Source organism: Phalacrocorax aristotelis, chromosome 5, assembly GCF_949628215.1.
Source record: "Phalacrocorax aristotelis chromosome 5, bGulAri2.1, whole genome shotgun sequence".
Lineage (NCBI taxonomy): Eukaryota > Metazoa > Chordata > Aves > Suliformes > Phalacrocoracidae > Phalacrocorax > Phalacrocorax aristotelis.
In genome coordinates, this window is record NC_134280.1 from 29883160 (window position 1) to 29908771 (window position 25612).

Below are 25612 nucleotides of genomic sequence, written 5' to 3' on the forward strand. Positions count from 1 at the left end.
TTTTGACAAGGAGGGCAGCAATTCAGTGTTCTCTGTCTTGGGATTCTTCTCATTGGAGCCACCAATAGCTTCACTTAGCTGGGATGTAGCCAAGTGATTCCTTCTTAAGGCAATACTAGACAATCAGAAGACTCATGACCTGTTGATGTATGGCCATGACCTCTTGGATGAGAACACCTCGATCAAGAGCTTTATCAGTGATGGCAAGGAGGAATATTTTTATAATGTGCTCTTTTGATATCAATGAGGTATGGAACCACAACAAAACAACAGGATTGCAACAACATCCCTGATCAAAAACCTAGTTCAAGCAATTCCACTTATGCTGACAACTTTCAGTTCAGGCTGTGTGTGCATTGCAAGTACACCACACCCAAATGACGTGTCCTTTAAAAACCTTTCAAGGAAAGCAGCAAGTGCAATTAAGCCAGCCTTTTACATAAAACTGTATATGCAAAGACGCACATCTGACTGGCAGATGTGAAGTCGAGAACACGTCCAAATCTCCTATCAGCTGTTTTGGAGATGGGTGATGACAAGAGCAGTCATTGAGCAGTTTCACAATAGTGCACAGGCGCGTGGGTGTTGTCTGAGCTCCACAGCTGCTCACTGACAGTTCCTGAGCGGCTTACCTCCCACAGTGCCAATTTTAGCACCTCAGAGACTGTTGTCTTGACCTGGGCCTGGAACTTTTTGCTAATCAGAACATAGAGAATTGGATTGAGGCAACTGTTGATGAAACCAAGTCCAGTGGAGAGGGGAATGCCATCCTGCAGTAAGCCATGCAAGTTTTCATCATGGTGAGCAGACAGCTCCACAATGCTGAATATGTGATATGGTGTCCAGCAAACAAAAAAAGCTACAACTACAGCAATGATGGTCCAGAAAAGCCTGCTGGAAGTCAATACAGTTCTCCTCTTCACTTTGACAATCAGCAAGGAGTAGCAAATTACCATGGTCACTAGTGGGAAGAGGTAACCGAATGCAAGCCTCACCCAAATGAGAATGTGATGTGTCAGCAAAATAAGTTCTCTGTCATGCACATGGAAGTTGTTGTAGCAAATGGTGACGTTGTTGAGAACTGTAGCTGTGTCTCTAAAGTATAAGGCAGGACCACCAATAACTGCAGCTGACATCCAAATGATCCCACTAAGAATGAGGGTATTCCTTACAGTCCGATATTTGTAGGAAAAGACTGGGTGGACTAAGCGGATGTAGCGGTCAAGACTGATGAATGTCAGGAAGAAAACACTGGCAAACATATTAAGTAGTGCAATGAACGAGTTCATTTTGCAGAGCCACTTCCCAAAAGGCCAGTGGAAACCCAATGCCACGTATGTAATATAGAGGGGCAGGAAGAGAACAAAAATGAAATCTGCAATGGCCAGATTGAGGAACCAGAGTGTAGAAACAGATTTATCCCACTTAAAGCCCATAAACCAGATGACAATGGCATTACCTGGCACTCCCAGAAGAAATGCCACACTGTAAAAGGAAAGGGAAATCACATGGGCAATGCTGAGGGAGGACTGGGGTGATTCATCTTCCTCAGACAGGTCGTAGAAATAAGAGTAGTTCTCAAAATCTTCAAATGTCATGTTGCAGATTTGGTTTCTAGGGAAGAGAAGAAACGGAACAGTCAAAGGAGAAATGTTTTACTGCACTGCAAATAGTAATCTGCAACTCCTTTAAGATCTTGGTCATAAAAAACACCCAAAACATTGACTGAGTTTCACAGAACTATCACTTTTTAGTTGTCAGTTGCCAGCACAAAACTTGTGGAATATTTTGGTCACAGGCATTTCAAGAAATACTCAGATCAAGACAACATTTGAAATCTTCAGGAACTGTTTTCCTTGCATTTATTTGTTAACAGAGAACACTGAGCATAGCATCACTGATAAACTTCTGCGAGACCAGATGCAAAGTTTTACTGAAGCATGATCTTTCTATTCTTTTCTAGTCGGGTTTCATATTTTACTGCTCTGTTCCTATTCGAAGCAAGTTTTCTGGATTATATCTGTCAGAAATCAGAGAAGCACCAGGCATCTATGTAGGCAAAAAGGTGCAGCTAAAATGCCAGTAAGCCATTTTTAATAGAATTACCACCCACACCCCTCCCCTCAAATTATAGTTAACAAAATCATAGACAGTGGTTTCTTCAGCAACTGAAAGTTCATGGGTTTATTCCTCTCTATCATGTATCTATCTTTGTATCACAGAATGCTGACTTTCAGACACATTCAATGTATTAGCTTTCCTTAACATAGCAAAGGATGTAGAGAAGGAAACATACAGAACATATTTCAGGGTCAATATATAAAATTGGTATTCTTCCACTGGTGAGCTGAGAAACAGGTAATAGATGAAAGAAAATAAAGCTTCCCAGGAGAATAAGACAGACTGTAGGAGCTATAGGTGAAAATATGTGTGTGTCCTTTTTTCTTTAAGACAGAATTACAGTCTCAGTTTTCTTCTGTTGCAAAAGCTTCTGGAACTTACAAGTACAACATGATTTTTGACACAGGAATTTTCTTCTAAGATTTCAAAGGAAGAGTGTGGGAGGGAGAGAAGGGGAGGGAAGGAAAATATAAACCAAAGAAAAAACCCAGAAAAAAAAATAATGGGAAAACAGATAGCAAACAGGGGTTGGACAGGAAAAACACTCAGAAGTTATGTGTCCATTCCACAGTACAGACAAAGCTACAGCACAGCACAGACTGCCGCAGTCTCACAAAAGTATCTGCCATGGTCAAAACAAATATTCTGCTAAATTCTGTTATCATTTAAAGATATATTGTCTGGCTGGACTTGGCTGCACTAAAAACCTGTCCCTGAGAGCAGGATTACAACCAGTCCATTAGCTGTATTATGGATGAGCTCACCAGTACACTTCTGAGCACTAGCTCAATTCAGAAACTGAAATTCAGCCCATGCTTTTGGAACCCAGCCCTGCATTCCTGTAATTCCATCGATTTTAGCATGCTAAGGGCAACAGGAGCAGGGTCTCCAGAGCACACTGCCTGTAGAACCACATCTGCAAGCTTGTATTCATGTACATACCTTTCCTCCAAAAAAGTAGTTTGCTTATTTTGAAAGGATTACTCACACAAGTGAACACAAGTGCACATGCATTAGCAGGATTAGATTTCTCATTCGTAGATGGACAGACAAGGAGAAGAAGAAAAGTTGTGTAATTTTAAATCTCTTTATTAAAAAAATATGTAATAAGGGTCAAGGCAGCCTGCTCTGTCAAGAGGCTATGATAACATTCGCCCTTTGTAATTTACATCAGGCTGAAGGAATGTTATTTGGTTTGCTATCCTGATAAAATGATACTTATTGGGCTGCATTTATGTAATTACATGCCCTTTGGGGGTAGATTCTGCATCAAATACCAGTACCACCCATCTGAGTCATTTCTTCAAGTAGTTTAACAGCTGCTGAGAAATAGTGTAAACAAGAAGCAGTACCACTAACATCCAGAACAACATTACATTTGGACAGTTTTAGGGGACGATCAGGTTAATAATTGGGTTTCTAAGTGTCCTTGTCTATATACACAACTATACCTTCAAATAAAAATTATGCAATTTATCAAAAACAATTCCAATTTTTCAGACTGTTGCTGATCAACATCCTGTATTCCAGTCACTAATCAATTCTGCTTTTAAGTTTCTCAAGAGCTAGCACAACAAAACAATACTTGCATTCAAACATTTCCTCCCAAACATTTTTTTTCCTAATGGTGCTAAAAAAACATAACGACAAACAAACATTTGCCTACTGCCCCAACAACATTAATTTTATATTTAGCATTTCAAAGATTATGTATAGCAGGAGAAAGAAAACATACCTAAATGAATACCAAATATTTACCAAGCATCCTGTAGTTCAGAACTCCTCCATTGAAAGAGCACACCTTTAGAAAGCAATTATTCTTCCAATCTTGTAGTTTTCCTTACTTCTAACTCCCCGCTTTCCAATGCAGTATCTCTCAGTAGTGGGGGCAAAAAAGCAGTAGGAACATTGCATATCATTGCTCCCAGTGCACAGATGCTTGAACTAGACTCTAAGGCTAGGCCTTAGCAAAGACAGACAATTACATCTGCAGAACCCAGAACTTTTACCTCTGACATCCACATATATGAAGCACTTCTATAACAGGACTCATGGTCTTAAGCCCTGCCCTGAAAAAAATAAGCAGTAGGAGATTATCAGTGGAGCTATGCTGGTTTATATCAATAAGAACCCAGATTTTTTTCTCTGGTATAACCATTAGCCATTATTCAGCAGGTATGTTTCTTTGTGTTCTTGAAACACATATAGTCTCAAATACATGAGTTTCATTTTTATTTTTCAGAGTGACACTGTCTTGCAGTTCAAGTCTAGGTCTTGAAAGTGAAGAAATCTAATTCTATTCCTTATTCTGTCACTGATTTCCTGTATGATCTTTGACAAATGGCCTAATTTCTGGGCTGGAAAGACTCTCATGAACCTGTCTGCAAACAGAGGTTCGGTAGAGAAAACAAGACACTTTCCCAGCAGTTTCCGCTTGGCTTTCAGGCCAACTGCTAGAAAGGGTAAGGGAGGTTTGGTGCAGTTCACTGGCTGAGTCCCTGCTGGTCCAAGGTTGCAAAAAGAGCCAGAGTGAGCAAAATATTTTTCAATAAACAGGAAAGTGTGGTTAGAGGCCTGGCAATAGGACTTTGGGGCAGCCACAGGTTACAGAACAGTGTTGTATTATATACGGATGAATATAACCAAGTTTAGACTTCATCCTGTCTTCTTTCTTTTTTTTTTTTTAATAGTAAACAGCTTGTGTAAAGTGTACAGTCAGCAGCTGTTTAACTGGAGTCTGTTCCTGTTTGCTGAGGTCACAAGCAGCTCTGAAAACTGAGCATCTTTCATTCAGTTGCTTAATTATGAATATAGTGGCATAATTTTAAGCAAATAGGCTTCAGAAGGTTGGACCAGGAGGCTTCATTTCCTGTCCCCTTCTGTAAAATAGAAGTTAATTACTACATGACTTCAAAGGAATATCACAGGCTGGCACTTGGTGCTAGTACCTTTTAGGTCCTGGGACAGAAAACAGAATTACCAAGAAATACAGATCATTAGGAAATATTTCTAAAATACGAAGCCATAGAACTGCTGAGAAGAGACTTCACCATGTGCTACATGAACTGTCTTTCTCTGAATTTCAGCAGGGAATTACAGAATTGGATCTCAAATGACATATTCATAGCTTTTTACTACAAGTACCTAGAGTTCATTTTCTTTGCCACCATTACAGTATTTCATAAAGTTGAGCCAGAATGACAGCTTGGACAAATGATTGGGTCTGCTTAAAATAGAACAGCTTTTGTCACACTAAGAATGGCCTTACAGTTATGACATGGGACCAGTACTTTGGACTCTATTCATGGCTATGCTACATGCATCCTGTTTGACCAGGGAAAGTCGTTTGACCTCTCCATGCCTCAGCCCTGAGGTCAGTGGAATGGCTTTGGAAATAAATTACATTGGCTTTTCAGGCTAAAACAGGAGAAAACAAAGGAAACAGTTGCAATTTCCACTAACTTCACTTGATGCAGTCTTCCTGGGAGTTCAAAGTTCTCTGGGCACCACACAAGCGAGGGTCCAACTTAATCACACTCGTAGTTTATGCCACATGTCTGGGCTACAGCCCACAACAGTTCTCTCTCACATTTGGTCCTCATTACTTCTGAAATTTGCAGAGAGGACCAAGGGAACAGCTTATTCATTGTCTATGTGAGTTAAAAGTTAGCACAAGTATTTGGGTAGTAGTCCAAAAATCTATTTGTTCAGTGTGATGAACAGTTCTCAGAGCCTCTGGCCATCTAAATTGATTTCAGAGGTCACAGTAATGGGTCCCAACTTAACAGGAAAATTATGGTTTGCGGAGCTGGCTGCCTCAAATTCATAGAGGGAATATGTTACACAAACACTCCTATTAATGTCTTTATGAATAATTCTGAGCATATCACATTCCACATGTTGATCTATGGCTAAAGGGAAACTTATTTGATTGATTCACTTCAACTTTTGTCATTTAAAAGAGTCAAATGTCGGAGAACAACTAGTTTCTCAAAAGGTCACCTAAAGCCTCCTTGTCATGCTGTGTCTCAGCAAGTTTGTCTGGATATTGAATTCACCTGAAAGCCCGCAAAAAATTTTCTTGGGATTTTTGAGGTGCTAAATTTTTTTATGTAGCTTCAAAACCATAAACATGAAATTCACCCAGTAATTTATCTGTAAAGTTCAAAACAGAGAAGGCTGAGCAAGTTTTTTAGGGTTATTTACCTATTTCTGGCAAGTATTTTACAGAGACATTAGAAAAGATCCTAGAACTCACAAGGAATACTGATGAGATTGCAAACTGTCATAGATTCATATTTGTCTCTCAAAAGAACCACTCACATCCAGGTAGAAATATTCCTATAGCCAAAATGCCTGCTATACCCATACTACAAAATTAAATCATAGCTATGCTATAATTTAAGCCTAAAGCTGGCCCTGCAGACAAAGCTTCTAGGAAATGAGCATTTTAAGCTAGTATACACAAAAGCAGATTCAAGGCTTGTGTGTCTGTTTTCTCTTTCACTGACACATACACAAATGCCTATCTCTTGACTATCATTTTAATGGTCATTAGACATGGTAACAAAATTACTCTGTAAGCTGTCCTGAATTCAACAACTAGAATGGGTTGTAATAGATATGATATGTGACTGGAAACCTTTTCAAGCCACAATATAGATGTATTTGTTCTAGCAGACAAGGCAAGAATGCAAATAACCATCATTCTCTATTATGTCTCTCAGTGAAGCAGTGTTAGAGATGGATACACAATGTACTAGCTAGACATCTCCTAAAATTTATGCCAAAAACAACTTACTTTGAGCAAGGCCAAACATGACCCTGTTAGTCATAACACACCACTTCATCTGTGGTATTGAAGTCATTTGACCAGATAATATCCCCACAACATTTTACACAAAGTGAGCATTACAGCAGGATTAACAAACCCCTATAGAGCAGACTCAGTTAATACCAGTAAAGCAATGATTTCAGACCAGCACTTTTGCCACCACAGAAATGTTAAACAACAAATGGAAATCCCAACTTTATAACTAAATAATGCTGCTGTAATAGGAAAAGTATCTACAGTAGGTCTGAGCTGAACATAACATATCATCCAGACAGCTGTTGCAACTGAGCAGCGTACCATTACCACAATCAGGTAACTCATAAATGTCTGCAACCAGCAACTGCATAGCATCAAAAGTGATTTATTTCCATGTTGATCTCAAGCACCAAGACTTCCATCCCCAAAGAAGACAAAGAAATTCAGATGTCCTTGGAATATGCACAGGGGGCGGGGGGGGGCACTTGGTAACTGTGTAGTTAGCACTTGCTCCTGCTCTTATTTCCTTCTGTCAATACAGCTAAAAGTAGAAATATCTTCTTTCATATTCCTTTTGAACATAAGGAGTTGCTGTAACCACTGCAAACATCAAGAAAATGACAGGTGATATCTGTGAAACACTTAAAGCGACCCCGTTCTGGAAAAAAAAAGAACATCTAATCAGTCTTACAAGTAGGTAAAAATAGAAGTTTAGGGAAACAGTGCCACTTGAGATTTAAAATGTGGTCTTATATTGTATGTTTCAGCACTGCTGAAGTATTTACATAACCAGTCATATCACCTCAGTATTCATAACCCTTAGTGAAAGTGGGCTCAAGTGAGAAGTATCATCAGTCTGGTTTACAGACGAGGAGGCTGAGAATGACCTACAGGAAGTCTCTGATCAAACAAGGTGCTAAACCTAGAATCTCTGCCTAGTGGTTCAACCACAGTCCTATCCTCCTTTCTTAAACATAACACTGTCCCCTCACTCATGATGGAGCCGAGAAACCACAGCTTCTCCTCTGGGAGACCTTCCCCTTCCTGAAGAGAGGCTCTCCCATGTGCTGTCATACCCACTGTGTTGGAGGGAGTCAGCACCTACCTGGACAGCCCTTGCAGATTCTTGTCTGTTTTCTCTATGCTGAAAGGAAAAGGAACCTGGACCATTTGCTCATCATATACTTTAATCTGTCTTTGCAGGCCTAGGACATACCTCAGAGCCATTAAGCACACCTCTCAGATGGCAAAGCCCAGCAGGTACACCATATATCATACTGGCTGTGTCCTCAGCATGTAAGATATGCACACTAATGAAGTACTGTTCCAGGGAAGTTTCACGTGTTTTCTGTTCGTCCACAAATGCCACAAGTATTTTCTTTGGCTATAAGCCACCATACTAACTACGTATCTGGAGTAATGGAGATACCCGATTTAAAATTTTAAGTGCCTCAGCTTCACAGTGGCTGAATTGATAAGATAATGAATGCTTGTATTTCTAATCAAGCATTGCTTTTTACATTTTTTCATGTAAAAAACATTTAGAATTTTTACTTTTCAACTGTTTCATATATTTGTGATGAAAGAAGATCTTGACTAGCATTCATATGATCGTTACATGATTACACAGCTCTGCACATTTTTTTAATGGTTGTACTCCTTCAGCAAACACATGCTTTAACCACAACTCTCTCCTAACAGGAAGTAGCAAAATGAGAGCAGAGAATAAAGAGTGAATGCAGAGATTTCTTTCAGACTATCAATTGTTGTCTCAGCAGACAGATTAAGACCCATTAAACAGATGTTAGACAACAGCCATTCTAAAGTTGCTGCAGGATAACAACAGGTCATTATGGAAAAAAATAAAATAACCCTCTCCAGCAAGACACAAAACCTCTGTTAAATAACAGATAAAAAATAGCTTACAATCTGTTATACTGACAGTCCTTTTAACAAGAAGAGTTAAGAGCTAACCCCAGAGAAAATTAGCAACACAACTCATTCCTCAAATATGCCTTCTTATATCCCATTCTATTTCACATATTAATTTCCCTGTCACTCCTAACAGTACGCCTGGCTATGTACTGCCCTCTAAATTGATCTGTTCTTCTACGTTTATTCTACATCAGTAGTTTCTTCTAGCATGGTCATAACATTGCTGTGATTATGTTACTCTTGGCACATACTTTTGCATGGGTATATCAGAATATCCAGTTCCAAAATATGGCTAGTATGTAACCAAAACATTCCAGCTGATAACATACTTTATTCTGTCCTCACAGTTCGTAGACTAGGATCACTGTGTAAAGTAGATTAAGGGTGTCTACTTCTGTATCAGTGTTAGGCAAATGTACCTACTCATACAAAGCTATCTATTTTATTTATTTTAAGATCAAGTCTAACATAAGCGCTGCCTGTATTTCTGCAAAATTGAAAAATTCATATTAATACAATTTCAGGAAGGCTGGATATTTATCTGTCTCCCTAATATGGCATTAGGAACACTCCCTAGCACTGATAAGAATAGATGGCGCCTATGATTAAGGTGTTAAATTAGGAACTTGGAAATACTGGTTTTACAGGCTTCCCATATTACCTTTGCAAATCACTTCTCAGTTGACTCAGCCAGGTATGGTACAACACCCTCAGTTCAACACGTTACTTGGTCTTAAATGGACAATGGTTCTTAACCTTACTGAAACATCTCATTAAAATGATGTAGGGCTAACCTCATTAAAAAAGGATCACTAGAAAGAAGAAATGGGAGTGTAGAAAGTGATACTACATTGATGATCCAGGACTTGATACTCACCACTTCCTCTTTCTTACCTAGAAGGCTTCAGAAGAGAATAAAACTTCTGTGCCAGGCTCACACTTGCTAAAAGCAGCAAGTATTTTATGTTGGGAAAGTACCCAAAGACCCTAGCCTTTGAGATCAAAGCCTCACTAGATCTAGGCACTATTAGCACATATTGAGAGACAATTCCTGCCTTGTTTATAATTAGACAAAATAAACAGACACAAGAAGAGTAGGGAAAGGAACAGAAGTATCTTGCCCAAAGCCAAACAGTAGATTCAAAAGGTATAGTTGGAGGCAGAAATTAGATCTTGCCAAAAGAATGAAGAGGCAAACATCTCTTTCTGGGTAGAGGGAAAAGGTGCTGGTTCTTCATACTTGTGCCTTGTGATTCTTGAAATACAGCCTTTGAGAAGTATCAAAAAGGGACACGAGAGCCTGAGCTGGGGAAGACAAGTAGGAGACGGCAGCCAACTCTTTGCTAGCTAATGTCCCTGGCAAGGACTAGAGACGTCTAGAGTGCTGGCCTTTGCAGATAACCCTTGCAAACAAATCTGACTTGTAGCAATGGGTTTTATTAGTTTCCCTTTGAGCCCACCAATGAAAAGTATTTTATCTGCAGCAGGTCTGTTCAGTTCTCCTAAAGAACTGTAATGCAGTAAAATGGTGGGCTAGGTGTAAGAGAGCTTCTATAGCCAGCAAAAATTCTCTCTGGAGAAGAGCAGCCGTGGGCTGATACAGGGCTTTTTGCTCCTGTCTCCAGGCCCTCAACCTCTAGAATGTACTGAAGATACAAAGAACACAGATTTAGCTAAGCTCCCCTGGAACTACTACATGCTTCTTTTCAGGATACATATTTTTCTTTTTCTTTCAGGAGCCTCAAGAACACTGCAAAAGCAGTAACAAGTGTGGGAGAGTCAATCTGTGCATGATGGCATCTTCCCTTCTGAAACCAAATGTCTCTTGGACGCTTCCCACCCCAGACACAGCAATCCCTTCTGGTAACAGGCCATGAGAAACTGTTCCTCCCACTCAGCTCTCTCTTGCAAAGCCAGCAACAACAGAGCCCTGCACTGTTGTGAAACTACTAGCTTCAGACTGAATGAACACAAATCGAACCATTGTCAGAAATAATGAGTGAAAATCAGCCAGGCAACCAGCCACCACAGTAAGAGAGACAGCTGAACTCTTGGCACGTTCCATAAGACAAAATGAATAAATAAGCAAATAACAAGACCATTCAACAGACTATAATCCTCTGCAAAACTAGCTGCTTAGTGTGTGGAATAGCAGTTATTAATAAAAATTTAATATCTAAAAACAGATCACAAACTTCAAGTGGCTTTTAGGAAAGAATTTTCTTCTTATGTTTAAGTTAACTGGCTTTATTAGGAAACAGAGATACAAATTTTCCTCTTGAATCAATCTATTAGAAAGAAACACAAATCTAACAGCATTTCAGAAGTTGCTGGCAGCAGAGAAAGAAATTCTTAAAATTAAAAGGAAGAATTTATAATGTATAGTACATACAAATTGCATTATTTTCATCACCAGTTTTCCTCTGCCACCACCACTGCAGTAAAAACTTGTACTCAGATCCCACCTAGGAATCCTTATACAGAGTTTTCCTGACTTACGATTCCTCTTCACAAAGGCAATTAGAAAATTGGAATCATAAATTCATTCTCTAGAGTCAAATAACTTCGACTATGCCACACTCAAAAAGATTCTAAGTGCAATAAAAGCAGACTCTAATATCACTCATAGCACGTATAAAATCCATAGGATTAAAGTACACTTGGTAGGACCTCTATCCTGGCATAAGTGGCTGATAATGTTTTAAATTTGGGCAGAAGCGGCAGTGACATTAAACAAAAGTAAACTGGGTTATCAAAATATTTGCATTTCCTAGTTCAGCTGAGGCAAAAAAATAATATAATGCTAGTGAAAGTAAGCTGTCATAAGCAAGTTCATCCTGACTCAGTTTCTACAAACCTGATCTGACAAATTCATTTACCCTGATGTACCCTCACTCACTCTCTTCTCCTTAGCTATTAATTAATAAACATTAAAAATTATTCAGTAATACCATTTTATTCAGCTAGAAAGCAAATGTGTTTTAATTCATAGACAATCTATACATCTTCCGTAAATCTACAAGAAGAGGTCTGGGATATTGTTTGGCTTTGCAAGATCACATTTAGAAAGGCTACAGGTGACAATGCCATGGTTATCACAAAGTCTGAACAGGAGGTGGAATCTAGCCCTGTCTCATTATACAATAGTATATAAGGCTTCAAATCTTCTTGTCACTTCCTAGGAAACATGCTCCCAAGCACTTAATGACAGCTAGATTCATACCCTACCTTACTCCACAATGCTAAGAGAAAACACAGACACACCTTCCAGCTCAGATCACAGAAACCATTTTAAATTCTTCATTACTGTAATTCTTCAGATTATTTTGTTAATCTGCAATTTAAATTGAAATGATTTCCAGTTTCTGTTCCAGAATATGTTCAGATCAGAACTGATGTACTTATTTCTAATGATACTGGGAATTGCTATATGTACAGGAGATACAGTAACCCTAAGGAAATAAAAAAATTAAAAGCAACACACAACGGGAGATGGTGGCAGGGAGAAAGATTTAAATCAAGGTCACTCACCATTCTCTGACAGAATAAGACACTCCTTGAAGTGTGTATAAACACATTCAAAAGTAATCAAAAATTAAATTCACACATACTTTTGTATCTTTTCTTGTAGCAGGGGTGGTTCAAAATAATCTTTGAAATAAATATCACATTCTTTCTTCCAAGAAGCTCTTTTAGCCACTATATGCTACACTACCTTACAGGATTTGCCTGCAAGTGTTGTTGTAGCTGTAGAAACACATTACTTAGAAGGGAGGGAGAGAAAGATTTAAAGTATAACAGAGAGATTGACCTACCTTATTTAGTTCTTTGGAACAAAACACGCTGTAAATCAGGGATGTGAGCTCTGTAGCAGAAGGAAGAAGTAGTGATCTGCAGAGTTCAGAGTGACTTCAGTGTGATTCCAGCTGCTTCACTTGGCTACTGCCTTCCTTCTAATAAAGCTGCAGAATGATATAACACCGTGTTTGTTTTCAGCTGAGGAAGTTGCTTCCAACTTCCCTTGGTTTTCCAGACCCAGTTTTGAAATATTGCCTTTCTGTATAATCCCAGTATTTCACCAAAAATAAATGTTAGACATGTGAATGAATCATTTTGGTCAGTGTCCAAGCAAACAACAGATGTGGTGGCTGATGAATGGAAAGAGACCTTACAGTTCTAGGCTGCTTTTTGTTATGCAGAGAAGAGATTGAACAGTATTTCTTTGTAAGCACTCTGGTTTATAGAAAATAATGTTGAATGAGCAGGAAGATGCTTAAAAAGTCACACTGAAAGCATCATTTTGTAACTGTACGGTGAGATACACTAATTTTGTATTTATGATTAGTAAATTAATCTCCTTTTGTACGTAAGAGAGAAGTGAGCTCCTCAAAACATCACTAATTCGTGCCTCTGTCTGTCAGTCAGTGCAACACTGGTCAGAAATTTGATCTGGGTTTTAGGAGAGGTTTTTTTGCTTGTAATGGCACATGAGTCTGTGTGTCTCTAGGTACTTTGCCAAATCCAGTTATTGTAAGGCAGTTAATTCAAGGGCTTGCTTGGTACTATTTCAGTAAGACAAAAGAGGAAATTACTGGGTAGATAACACTCATGTATAATCTACAGTAAAGGAAAAAGACCTCAGCAAGCAGAGCCACACATTTGCCAGATGCTTTTCACCTTCTTGGTGAAGGGAGCATTCTGGAGAGTGCAATGGATTCTAGCAGTTTTGGGGTAGTGAGGAATTGTCCTTAACGGGCTGTTTCCTTCACCATAAACTAAAGCAGGCTTGGGACTACACTAACGTGTACTGGGGATGATAGTTAAACTGCTTCATCCTTCACAACCAAGGGCAGATCAAATCTCACACAGCAATGTTCCCCACTCTTCCTACCACTGTACCAAACATGAAATCACAACTGCTAAGGACCCAGAAGACATTTTGTGGTGATAAGCTGTCATAGAAAACGAGATTTTTCCCCCCCCCGAAGAACAGCAGATTAGTGCATTTAAATTATTTTTTTCTACCAATCTGTCCTGCCTACATTTGCTCCTTTTCAATTGAAAGGGACTTTTGCTCTGATGAGCAATTACCCGATTTGCACAGTATAACCAGCATGTGTAACATATCTGGGAGAAAAAAGAGAACAGAAATTTACAGACAAAATTGCATTTAATCTGAAAGGATTTTGTTCTGCTTGTTTTCTGTTTAGAGCTACATACAGCACTTTATTCTTCTACAGTTTTGATTAACCACAGTGGGAACCTTAAGTTCCTGAAGAATATAAGCTTGGGCCCTAAATGTTTCCTTGTTCTAGTTCCTTCTATGCTCAGACACAGTAAAACTGGAATGGTGAGTCCCAAATTACGTGACTTTCTAATATACACTTTCATGCAACCCATTAATGATTGACATAATTTTACAAGTGTGATCTTTTCAGATAATTTTGTGAAATTTATATGATTGGAAGAAAATTAATGGAAAAAATGTACCTTGTTTGCTTTCCTGTATTCTCTCCTTTCTACTTGGTAGCTGTATTTTATTTTGCCACGTCATTTGTGCTTTTTCAACAGGGTAAGCTAATGAAGCCTTGGAGTTTTTACTCTATACTAAATATGCCAATATGCCAGAGCTATACTGAAGAGGGACATGCATTCATGAACATATAGTGCATGTGGGACTTGCAGAGCAGAGAAATACTACTTTATACCTGATGGAAAAGGAACAAAGGAGAGCATTTTCATACAAATAATAGATATTGGGTTGTCCAGCAGCAAATAAACTAGGTCTATTGAAAAGCACATGAGTTTTAAAAGCACTTCTAAGTCCTTATGGTTTTTTAACCCTATAAAACAAAACAAATCCAGAGGATATATGGGGAAAAAAAAAAGATACAGAGGAAATTGTAATGGTTCTACCTTTAAATTGTTGTAACCCATGATTTGAGTTGCATGTTATAGGAAAACCTTCAGAAATACTTCACCAAAGCACGAATTACAAAGCAATAAACAAAACCAATGTAGCTTTAATTTACCTGGATTACCAACAATTGCCTGATAGTTCTGATAACGACTTCCCACTGCTGGGACCACCGGATCTTATTGAGCTGCTTGTTAGTATGTGCAGATAATCCCAGCACTAACAGACACCTCAGACTGAAGTAAACGTGCACTAATTTAATTAAGTTGTACCATGAATTTGCAAATTAGGTCAAACAAAAGGTACTTGTTTTTTCTCAGGGTTAATTTAAGCTGAAAAACACATTAAGAAATTACTTACCTTTTGAGGATTCAGCTGTTTACAGTTCTGTTCTTTCTTTAAAAAAAAAAAAAAGATCTTCACTGTTCCTTTGTCCTCACTGTTTGAATTAACACCTCATCGATTAAAATCCACTCTGGAAAGACAGAGTTACCTGACAATCAGGAAAAGGGTAATTTCCTTCCTTCCTGTGAAACTAATGATTATTCATGCTTATCCTTCTGGTAAAGTTGTAATGTTTACTTGTGGCTTAACAGCCCACTATATACCATAGTCAGCAACTATGACAAAATTCTCCAGCGACACATTTAATCCAAACCACCTTGATGAACAGAGGTTTGGCTCATTTAGAAAGGTCCACATCCTCTTTCTCTGCTGATATGAGAAACCTGAAGATTTTAATGTATAATGTGTTGAAGAAATTCAGTAATTCTGCAGAAGGCAAAATCCTTCATTTATTACTTTAGTCAGGTCAAAACACACAAGCATATACATGAATTGCTATACGTATACGTGTGTATATATATGTATATACCTACAAGTTCGAGCAGGATCTTTAAAAGCAGCACTTAATGAAACTCCTGCAAACAAAGTCAGCAGAGTGTTACATTCTATGAAATCATGAATACAGGAGAATAATTTACGAGGAAGGGAAAGAAAAAGATATTTTTTATTATGATACCTGGAAAAAATACTATTAGAAATAGCCCTTTTTTCCCCCTACATTTTGTTTTTATGTAAGTATATAAAACATTTTTTTTTCATTTTCCATAAATAAGTAGGAATAATTTTCTACATAACTTTCAGACCACAGCTATTCAAATTTTGTATTCATATGATTATAAAATAAGAGATTACACCTGCCACTCAGATAATGCTTGAAATCCATGGAATTTTCAGAGGGTGTCTTAACAACAAACCTTCTGATATGTCATTGAGAACTAAAGAGTATAGTCATTGTATAGCTAAACAGCCAACTTGGCAACAGTGTTTTTTCCATTTTAGCCAAGTGCTGTCTCCTCCCATACAAAGGAATGCCAGTGTTTGGAAAAATAATTTCAGAGAGAACTACAGAGATTACAGAAACAAAAATAAGGCTACGCAAAATATAGTTGTTTCACTATGTATTTCACAATCTTTAGTACTGCGATAGGGATTAGCCAACTTGCACTTTTTTACCTCATAAATTACCAAGAACTCCAGAGTCACTTAGAGAGGTCTTGGGAGAGAAGCCCTCAAAAGGGAAGCCAGAATTTACTGTTATGCATCTAATTTACAACATACAGATTAAGTCAGGTGTCTCAAAAACTGCTGAAAGCCTAACCAGACTAGGTTCAAAGAAATCCAAAGCACAGAGATGAACCTGAGCCACACCTCTTCAGGATTTTAGCTGCCTCCAACCTCTCAGGATCCAAGTCACTAGCAGAGCTGCCTACACCTTTTCTTTCAAAGAGCTGAGAGATTATTTTCCATTTAGAGTATAAATTCCGGAGGTTCGTCCATCTTTTATGTAATAGGTCTTTTGATTAAAACCCCAAATCCACAGTTCAAATAGGATTATATTGTAGTGTGACACACAATGGACATGACGCAGTGCCCCAAGACGTATTTAAATTTCATGTTCTGCATTCATCTACTAAAAATTCACAGCTAAATTATTGAAGCCTGTCATGATGAATAACAAAGCACAAAACAAGCAGATCCACAGGGAGATGATGATCGCAAGTTCCCATCTTTCACTATTCTGCAGCTAGACTATTCTCTTGGCTACCGTGACTGAACTGGTCTCAAACACTAACAAACTGCAAACAGGGATATTGAAAAGGACTCCTAATCCCCCGCAAAAGAAACAGCTGAGGGTCGATACAAAATTAAAGACAGCTCCCTGAAAATACATGCTACGAGGCAGGGTGCCTCTACAGGAGTCATGGGAGATCAAGCAAGGTTGTTGCTTTGCAGCATTACTACTCAGAATCTTAACTAAGGGGAACACCTATGCACTTGTGGAATCATGGAGCCTGCTGGTTACTCTTTATAATACTGACCAGCCATTGACACTCCTTAGGATTTATGGAGATGCAATGGTTTTAAATTGGACAGTAGTTCAGAATCACAGAATGGTAGGGGTTGGAAGGAACCTCTGGAGATCATCTTGACCAACCCCCCTGCTTGAGCAGGCACACCTAGAGCAGGAGGGGGCACAAGAATGCATCCAGGAGGGTTTTGAATGTCTCCAGGGAAGGAGACTCCACAACCTCCCTGGGCAGCCTGTGCCACTGCTCTGGCACCCTCACAGTAAAGAATTTTTTCCTCATATTGAGGTGGAACTTCCTGTGTTCCAACTTGTGCCCACTGCCCCCTGTCCTGTCATTGGGCACCACTGAAAAGAAGCTAGTCCCATCGTCCTGACTCCTACCCTTTAGGTATTTATAGGCATTGATGAAATCCCCCCATAGTTTTTTCTTCTCCAGGCTAAACAAACCCAAGTCCCTCAGCCTTCCCTCATAAGGGAGATGCTCCAGCCCCCTGATCATCTTGGTAGCTCTCCGCTGGACTTGCTCGAGCAGTTCCCTGTCCTTCTTAAACTGGGGGGTCCAAAACCGGACACAGTATTCCAAATGTGGTCTCACTAGGGCAGAGTAGAGGGGGAGGATAACCTCTCTCGACCTGCTGGCCACACTCCTTTTAATGCATCCCAGGATATTGTTGGCCTTCTTGGCCACAAGGACACATTGTTGGCTCAGGGTCAGCTTGCTGTCCACCAGCACTCCCAGGTCCTTCCCAACAGAGCCGCTTTCCTGTAGTTCAGTCCCCAGCCTGTACTGGTGCATGGGGTTGTTCCTCCCCAGGCGCAGGACCTTGCACTTGCTCTTGCTGAATTTCACCAGGTTCTCCTTGGCCCAGCCCTCCAGCCTGTCCAGGTCTCATTGAATGGCAGCACAGCGTTCTGGCATATCAGCCACTCCTCCCAGCTTGGCATCATCAGCAAACTTGCTGAGGTTACACTTTATCCCATCATCCAGGTCATTGATGAATATGTTGGACAGGACTGGACCCAGCACAGACCCCTGGGGAACACCACTAGTGACAGGCCTCCATCCGGACTCTGCTCCATTGGTCATGACCCTCTGAGTTCTGTTGTTGAGCCAGTATCTCTATCCACCTCACTGTCCACTCATCCAACCCACACTTCCTTAGCTTGCCTGTGAGGAGGCTATGGGAGACAGTGTCAAATGCCTTACTGAAGTCAAGATAGACAACATCCACTGCTCTCCCTTCATTGACCCAGCCAGTCACACCATCATAGAAGGCTATCAGGTCGGTCAGGCATGATCTTCCCTTGGTGAATCCATGTTGACTGTTTCTGATAGCCTTCTTGTCCTCTACCTGCCTGGAAATGACCTCCCGGATGAACTGCTCCATCACCTTTCCGGGGATGGAGGTGAGGCTGACCGGCCTGTAGTTCCCCAGGTCCTCCTTCTTGCCCTTTTCAAAGATGGGAGTGACATTTGCTGTCCTCCAGTCCTCAGGCACCTCTCCTGTCCTCCATGACCTTTCAAAGATGATGGAGAGTGGCTCAGCAAGAGCATCCACCAGTTCCCTCATCACGCACAGGTGCATCCCATCGGGGCCCATGGATTTGCGAGGATCCAGTTTGCCTAGGTGATCTCTGACCCAGCCTTTCTCAACTGATGGTAAGCCTTCCTTTCTCCAGATTTGTCCTCTCTTTTCTAGGGGCTGAGATGCCTGAGGGCCAGCCTTAGCAGTAAAGACTGAGGCAAAGAAGGCATTCAGCAACTCCACCTTCTCTGCATCCTGCGTTACCAGGGCCCCTTCCTTGCTCAGGAGTGGGCCCACTGTATCCCCAGTCTTCCTTTTGCTGCTGATGTATTTAAAGAAGCCCTTCTTGTTATCTTTGACATGCATTGCCAGATTTAATTCCAAGTGGGCCTTGGCTGTCCTCGTCACATCTCTGCACACCCTGACAGCATTCCTATATTCCTTCAAGTGGCCAGTCCCTTTTTGCAGATCCCTTTTTCCAGCTGCTTACAATGGGGTATGCTCCCGAACATCAGTGCAAAACTGGTGCAAATCAAATCCAAATCATACTCAATCAGCTATGGATGTTCTGAGAAGCTGTGGACAGTGGTTTCAGCACATATTAATTTGTATTTTTAAAGTTGCTTTTTATAGTCAGCTACATTTGTCAGATTGTTTTTCTGCTTAGTGGATGTAAACACATTTGTGGAGTGTGCCAGGTGACCTTGACTCCACAGGGATTTAAGTTATTTATCCATAGAAATGCATGTGAGACAGGGAGAACTAACGCAAGTTTCTGCTTACTGCTCTGCATTTGCCCTCTCCTCTGATCACTCTCAGGGGAGAGAAGATAGTTTTGCTTCTAAACACCTACCCAGCTCTCAGCCTCTCTAATGAGATGGGAGCTGATAAATCCCAATAAACCTGCTGCTTGTGATATAGGCAAAGTAAATTACTAGAAGCCATGAGAAATGCTTTGCTAGTTAAGGGCTCAGTCTATAAAGTCAATATTAACTCTTCCATCGCCTTCAATGAAAGCAAAACTAGCACTGTCTCTAATAAATTGATAGTGGGCTCAGGGAAGGAAGCATAGGAAATCAGTCTAAGCAAAGAGGCAGCTAAAATCCCCAATATTTATCTGTCCATGCTAGTTCTACTCCTTAAGCTGTATCAAGACATACAAAAGTTAATTTTAGCATGAACTTGAATATGGAACTTACATGAATATAGAGACTAGAACTACATCATTTTCTGTAAAGGCTATTTAAGTAGCTACTTGACGTTTCAAGAGAAGTAGGGACCCTTCTTTTCAAGGCAAGAGAAGGGAGCTTGTGGAGAAGGGAACAGACACTTCTGCATCTTAAGATGAGAACTAGGCAAAGGGGAATTACACTAACTGTACATTCCTTGGGTGCAAATCAGAAACTGATTACTTCAGTATTAGAAACATAGACCATCCAACAACATAGAAGAGACTTCTGGTTTTACTGATGGACCAGAAAAGAGAGAGACTAAACTCTGATCCAAAGAATTTGTTCCACTAACAGTACGTGCAATGCTGAAGAAACACAAATCAAACAAAAGGCTTTTTGTTTAAAAGTTCTTTCTCTCTCTTTTTAATTTTTTCCATGAAAATGTCTGTATACTTTCAAACGATGAGGAAAAGGTTTCTTTCAAAGGCTGATGTTTTTGCTTATCAGTATTCCTAGCCTAAAATTAAGTTTTGTCCTTGGGGGGAAAAAAAACCAAAAACCCAGGAACTTGTTTAACTTTCCATTTTTTTTCCTGCACAGGATGAAGAAACCCTTCTTTAAATTATTCCCAGGGTAAAGCAAAGTAGAGAGTCTGCTTGCTCTGAGATATAAGAAAATATCTTATGTGGTTTATTGCGGAACATTAAAAAAATTTAACATGATTTAGAACAGCCAGTGCAGAGGAAAATAACACTTACTTAACTACCTTGGGAATACATTTTGACCCCACCTTAAATTGACTGCAGAACATCCAGTGATTCAACATAATAGTATATCTATTTGGAACTCCCTGACTCCTATAAAATGACACTACAGACAAGGAAGCTGTAGGGGTATTTTACATTCAGGATCATCCTATGTTCATCTGCATCTATTTAAGACAAGAAGAGTTCAATTGAAATTGATTGATATAAACATTTAATCAGAATATTCCAAGGGGTCAAGGCAGGTTCTCAACTTCTGGGAGCTTGAAAATTGTTGAAAAACAGAATAACCCTCCAAGAAGCTTTGAGAAAATTATCTCTTTGTATCAGAAATACATTATTCCCTGTTTGAGTAACAAGAAATAATATTTACTTTTGCAAAAAATACCTTGGAGCTTCTACTATCATAGAGCGTGAGGTAGGCTAGAAGGGAGTAATAGTCTACTCTACTTATTTAAAGTATTTCAAGACTCTCACATTAGCATCTGATTTAAAAGCCCACACTAATTTATAATAAAAAGGCTGGTTTAAAAAATGCTAATCAAAACATTTTGCCATGCAGATGAGAATAATTCTGGGTATAAGTGTATTTCAGTCATGTTATCTGACTGTGGTTAATACAAGAACCTACTGGTCCTTTTCTATTCCCTTCATAGCTGGAGACTCTCGGGTTGTAGAACTTCCTTCAGTATGGGGAAATGGAGTCACTTTACAACTTTCCACTGCATTTTCCAGCATGTACATATCAGAAACTATATTTCCAAGTAATTTGATAGTGAACAATTATATTAGAAATCTTTGCCAATTTTCAAGAGTCAATCTGACTATATCAATCAGACAATTTAAAAATCCATGTTATTTTTGAAAAATAGTTTGAAACAATGGCAAATAGAATTGAGAAAGTCTAAGGGACTGTTACTTTTGAAGCTAAAAAAATTCCATGCCAACACGAAGGTCAAAGAATATCCTGCACTTCATGAGCAGTCACCTCGAGGCAACCCCCAACCTGCTTCCTGACCTAGTCCTTTTCTTTGTGTCAGTTCCCTAAAAAAACAGCCATAGTTATTTCAGAGAGATGAACTGAACAATCATAAACAGAAAACAAATGGCTGTGAATGTAACAGTAAACTATTCAGCATTTTATGATGAAAGATGTGTTCTCTGAAAGCAGATTGCTCTTTCAGGTTACAAACTGGAAAAGGATCAGGAGATGAGTCTCCCCTTTACTTTCACTCAAGTGAATTTTACTGTGCTCCGCAAGAGACCACCTTTCCTCCACAGTGTCTTAGGTACAGCATGGTTTGTCTTGGTCCAGTAAAGAAAAAATTCAGGTAGCGTTAAGCCATGGTATACAAACCTCTCAACTGCTGATTTAATTTCTTTGCATTTTCTTTTAGAACAGAAAGTCCTAAAAACATGTTAATTTACTAATGGGCAGATTCAAAACAATTGCAGCAATATTAGGGTATGGATTTGAAATGTAATGTAAGAACATAGTAGCCCATCATGTAGAAACTTTCTGAAAACACTGAATTTGGATAAATTTTGTAGCTGTACTGTTTAAAGTGACACATTTAGAGTTGTCTCATCAGCTGTTCCTTCTGGATGACCTGTCAAACAAACAGCAACAGCTGTAACAGCAATAATACTATGCTCTGGGATCAGCATGAGTATCTCAGAATTTTGCTCAGCACTATTAGAATAAAAACCTCTGTATTCTCCAAAGTACATGTATAGAGAAATGTATTCTTGGGAGCAATTTTAGTGCAAAAAAAGAAGGGTAAAAACCATACAACTCTGAAAAACTAAGCCCATGAAAGCAGCAGCACAGCCTTCAAATAACAGTCACAAAAAAAGGCTCAGGGAGGATTTACTTCTAAGACGACATGCAAAAAGATTCAAACTGCAAAATACTTCAAGTAAAGTTTTAAAAATTAAAAACTAGACTAAACAAAAGTAAAGCAATATTTTTTTTGAGAAAATTATTGGTCCATACATTTAAAAAATGCTTTTTATAACCCTCTCAGTTTTAAGGGTATTTTAAAATATTTCCTTGTTCCCTATCCAATCATGATTCAATTATAAAACTACTGCTAAGTTTTTTGGTTGTGTTAATGATTAAGCAATTAAAATGATAATTTGTTACAATTTTTTACATCTTAATAGGGTAGTTCTGGCAAGAGAATGAAAAATAGAAAGAGCAACCTTAAAATTAGACTATCCCTTATATTTGGAGTTAAGCTAATATCCCATATATCAAGGATGTTTTATTGTTAACTCAGGCAATGCTCTTAAAATTTACAAAACCTTGAGCACAACACAAAAAAAGAACGCTCAGTTTTAGATAAAGTGAGCAGAATGCCCATAATAATGAAAATAAAATGTATAAAAATTTGTTTTTCCTTTCCGGCTTGCATTTAATTCCAGTGCCATACCAAAATAAATAAAAGACAATTATTCTTTTAAAAAATAATATATTTTTCATATGTTGAGCTCAGATCCTTTGAAGAATTTTACAAAATACAACAATTTAAGGATAAATCAGGTTTTAAAAATTAGAATGTACAAAGCACATAATGTAACAAACTAAAAATCTAGGCAAGAGTTTCCTGCCAGCTAGTTCTACCAACCTTGATTTTCTCTCTTTACAGTCTGAACCCAACTGTTGGAAGAAATTTGAGACTTTTTTTTAGGAAAATAGCTGTTGTTCACCTTTGTCAATTTTTCTTAATGTTTTTTGTACTTTGACATATATATTTTGCTAATGGAAGTGGAGAAACAGCAAACCAACGCAAAAGCAGAAAGCAAAGCAGTGAAAGCGGTACCAGACAGTTTACAGAAATTGAATAGATGAGTATAGATATCAGCAAAGGGAAAAAATCAGATGCTTAGAACAGGAGAGAAAGAGTTTTTTAAAAGGGGAAAGGAATTTTGTAAGCCCTGCTCAGTGTTCATGCACGTATGTGAGGAATAGGTTCCTAGGGAGGAAAAGGAGACTGAGGGAAATGGATATCTCTCAATACCTTACCCAAGCTTGATTCAAGGTGCAACCTCAAGTTCATAAATACAGAAAGAGTTGAAAGTCAATAAATACTTGGCAACATGTCTAAATTCTGCAGTCTTTGAATGATAGTCCAAAAGATAGACTTACATTCTATCCTTGCAAAAATATTCAGGAACATTCCAAGGACAAGCTATATGGCGTTATAAGACAGACTCTATAGCCTTCTCTTTGCTAAGGACTACTTCTGTTTTACATGAGCCATTCTGGAAAAGAAATGTCAGTACCTCAGCTATGTGATCGAGTTTACTTTGTTTCAAGTTATGAAGGGTCAGCTGAGCCACAGCAACTCACTAAGACTGCTATGAACAGTCGTAAAGGTAAACTATCTTAGTCTCAGATAACACGTTTCAGAGTCTGGTTGCCACAGATGGAGTACACACTTTTAAAAATTGCAGCTCTGCTGACAGGCAATAAATTGGGCGCGTGCTTGAGCTTTCATGCATGTAAGTCTTCTCTGCAAAAATACTGCATCTGCAAAATTTTACAGCAGCTTCTTACAAATCTCCACTCCGATCCATAAGATTCCATCTAAAACTAGGTCTTCACTTGTCCATCACTGAGTTAAGAAATCCTTTCCATGTTACCGAAGTGATTGACTCTCCTACATATGCTTGTATTGGAATCTTGTATCTGCCAAGATGGCTCAAGTAAGCCATCATCTTATTCAGTTATCTCCAACAAAGTGAATATAGCTAAAACAGGCATAGAATGATTAGGGGACCCTGTCAGCCTTAAAAGGCAAAAACATTATGCTACACATAACTAAACAACTAAAAAGTTGTCTTCTCTCCCTCTTTTTTTTTTTTTTTTAAATCAGCTCCAGTTTTGCCGGGTGCTGTATTATACTAGGCAACAAAATATTACCAGGCAACTTCAGTTCTGTATTAAGTAATTATTTTTCAGCAATAAAAACGTATTCATATCTATGCACATATCAAAAGAATTCAACAGTAATGAAGGTAGTTACTTCCTAAAGAAAAGTCTTCTCCTGCTGTTCTTCCATTTGAGATTTGTGTTCAATTACTCGTTCAGTGTGGGTGGACATTTCTAAGCTATGGTTTCATAATCACACAACAGCATCTTTTTACAGCAGGCTCTGTTTAAATTTTCCATATTATGGTGTATTCAAGATTCCCCACCACCACCATTGTACAATCCAAGCCTGTATCTGTACCTGCCTTCACACACAGGGGCGTTGAGTATCTTCGTGTCTGCCCAGATTACTTAAAAAAATCCTGCTGCTTCAGCATAATGAGACAAATATGCAATAGCTGGTTTCCCACGGGAGAGCAGATAAATGCTAAAAACCACAACTAAAAACAATAGAACCTGAACCCATTATTAAACCCATTTCTGCGGTGGGGACAGACGAACGGGACGACACCCAGATCTAGCATTAACTCAATCAATAAGTCAGTCTTAGACCTTTCTATTTCTACTTAAACAAGGTACACCATGAGGAGCAAGCTATTTTTAATGACAAACATGAAAAAAGTGTAAAACCTACAGTCCACTCTCAAGCATATGAAATAATGTGTTTTGAAGGAGGAAATAACTATCACGGTTCTTGAAATAAAACTTATCAGAGACGCTACCTCCCAAACCAGAAAAATCCCGACTGGAGGTGACAAAAAGACGCAAACCCCCGGTTTGTTGGAGCAGGTTTCCAGCGCCTTGGCTGGAGAAACCGAGGCTTTTCGGGCTCCGTCCGAGCTGCGTCAGCCCAGCTCCAGGGACAGCGAACAGCCGGGGCCGAAAGGACGGGCAGCCCCCCGCTCTGCTGAGGCGGCCGCCGCCCCTCAGGGGCCGAGCGCAGCGGCAGCTGCCGCGGCGGCTACGGGCCCGCCTCCCGCTGCGCGGGCGCGGCTGGCTCGGGACGGCGGCGCGGAGGGGCCCAAGTGGGCGGATCGGGGCGCTGCGGAGAAAGGA

At 39.3% G+C, this 25612-nt stretch overlaps 1 protein-coding gene across 1 annotated transcript; it reads right to left on the reverse strand.

Moving 5' to 3' along the window:
• On the reverse strand, positions 1 to 25541 carry CMKLR2 (chemerin chemokine-like receptor 2). Its single transcript, XM_075093724.1, has 4 exons — positions 25279 to 25541; positions 15144 to 15258; positions 12682 to 12828; positions 1 to 1614 (listed from the first exon to the last, which is right to left on the reverse strand). The coding sequence occupies exon 4, from the start codon at positions 1596 to 1598 to the stop codon at positions 546 to 548; it is 1053 nt and encodes a 350-aa protein (XP_074949825.1). The 5' UTR covers positions 1599 to 1614; positions 12682 to 12828; positions 15144 to 15258; positions 25279 to 25541; the 3' UTR covers positions 1 to 545.
• Between the last annotated feature and the right edge of the window lie 71 nt (positions 25542 to 25612).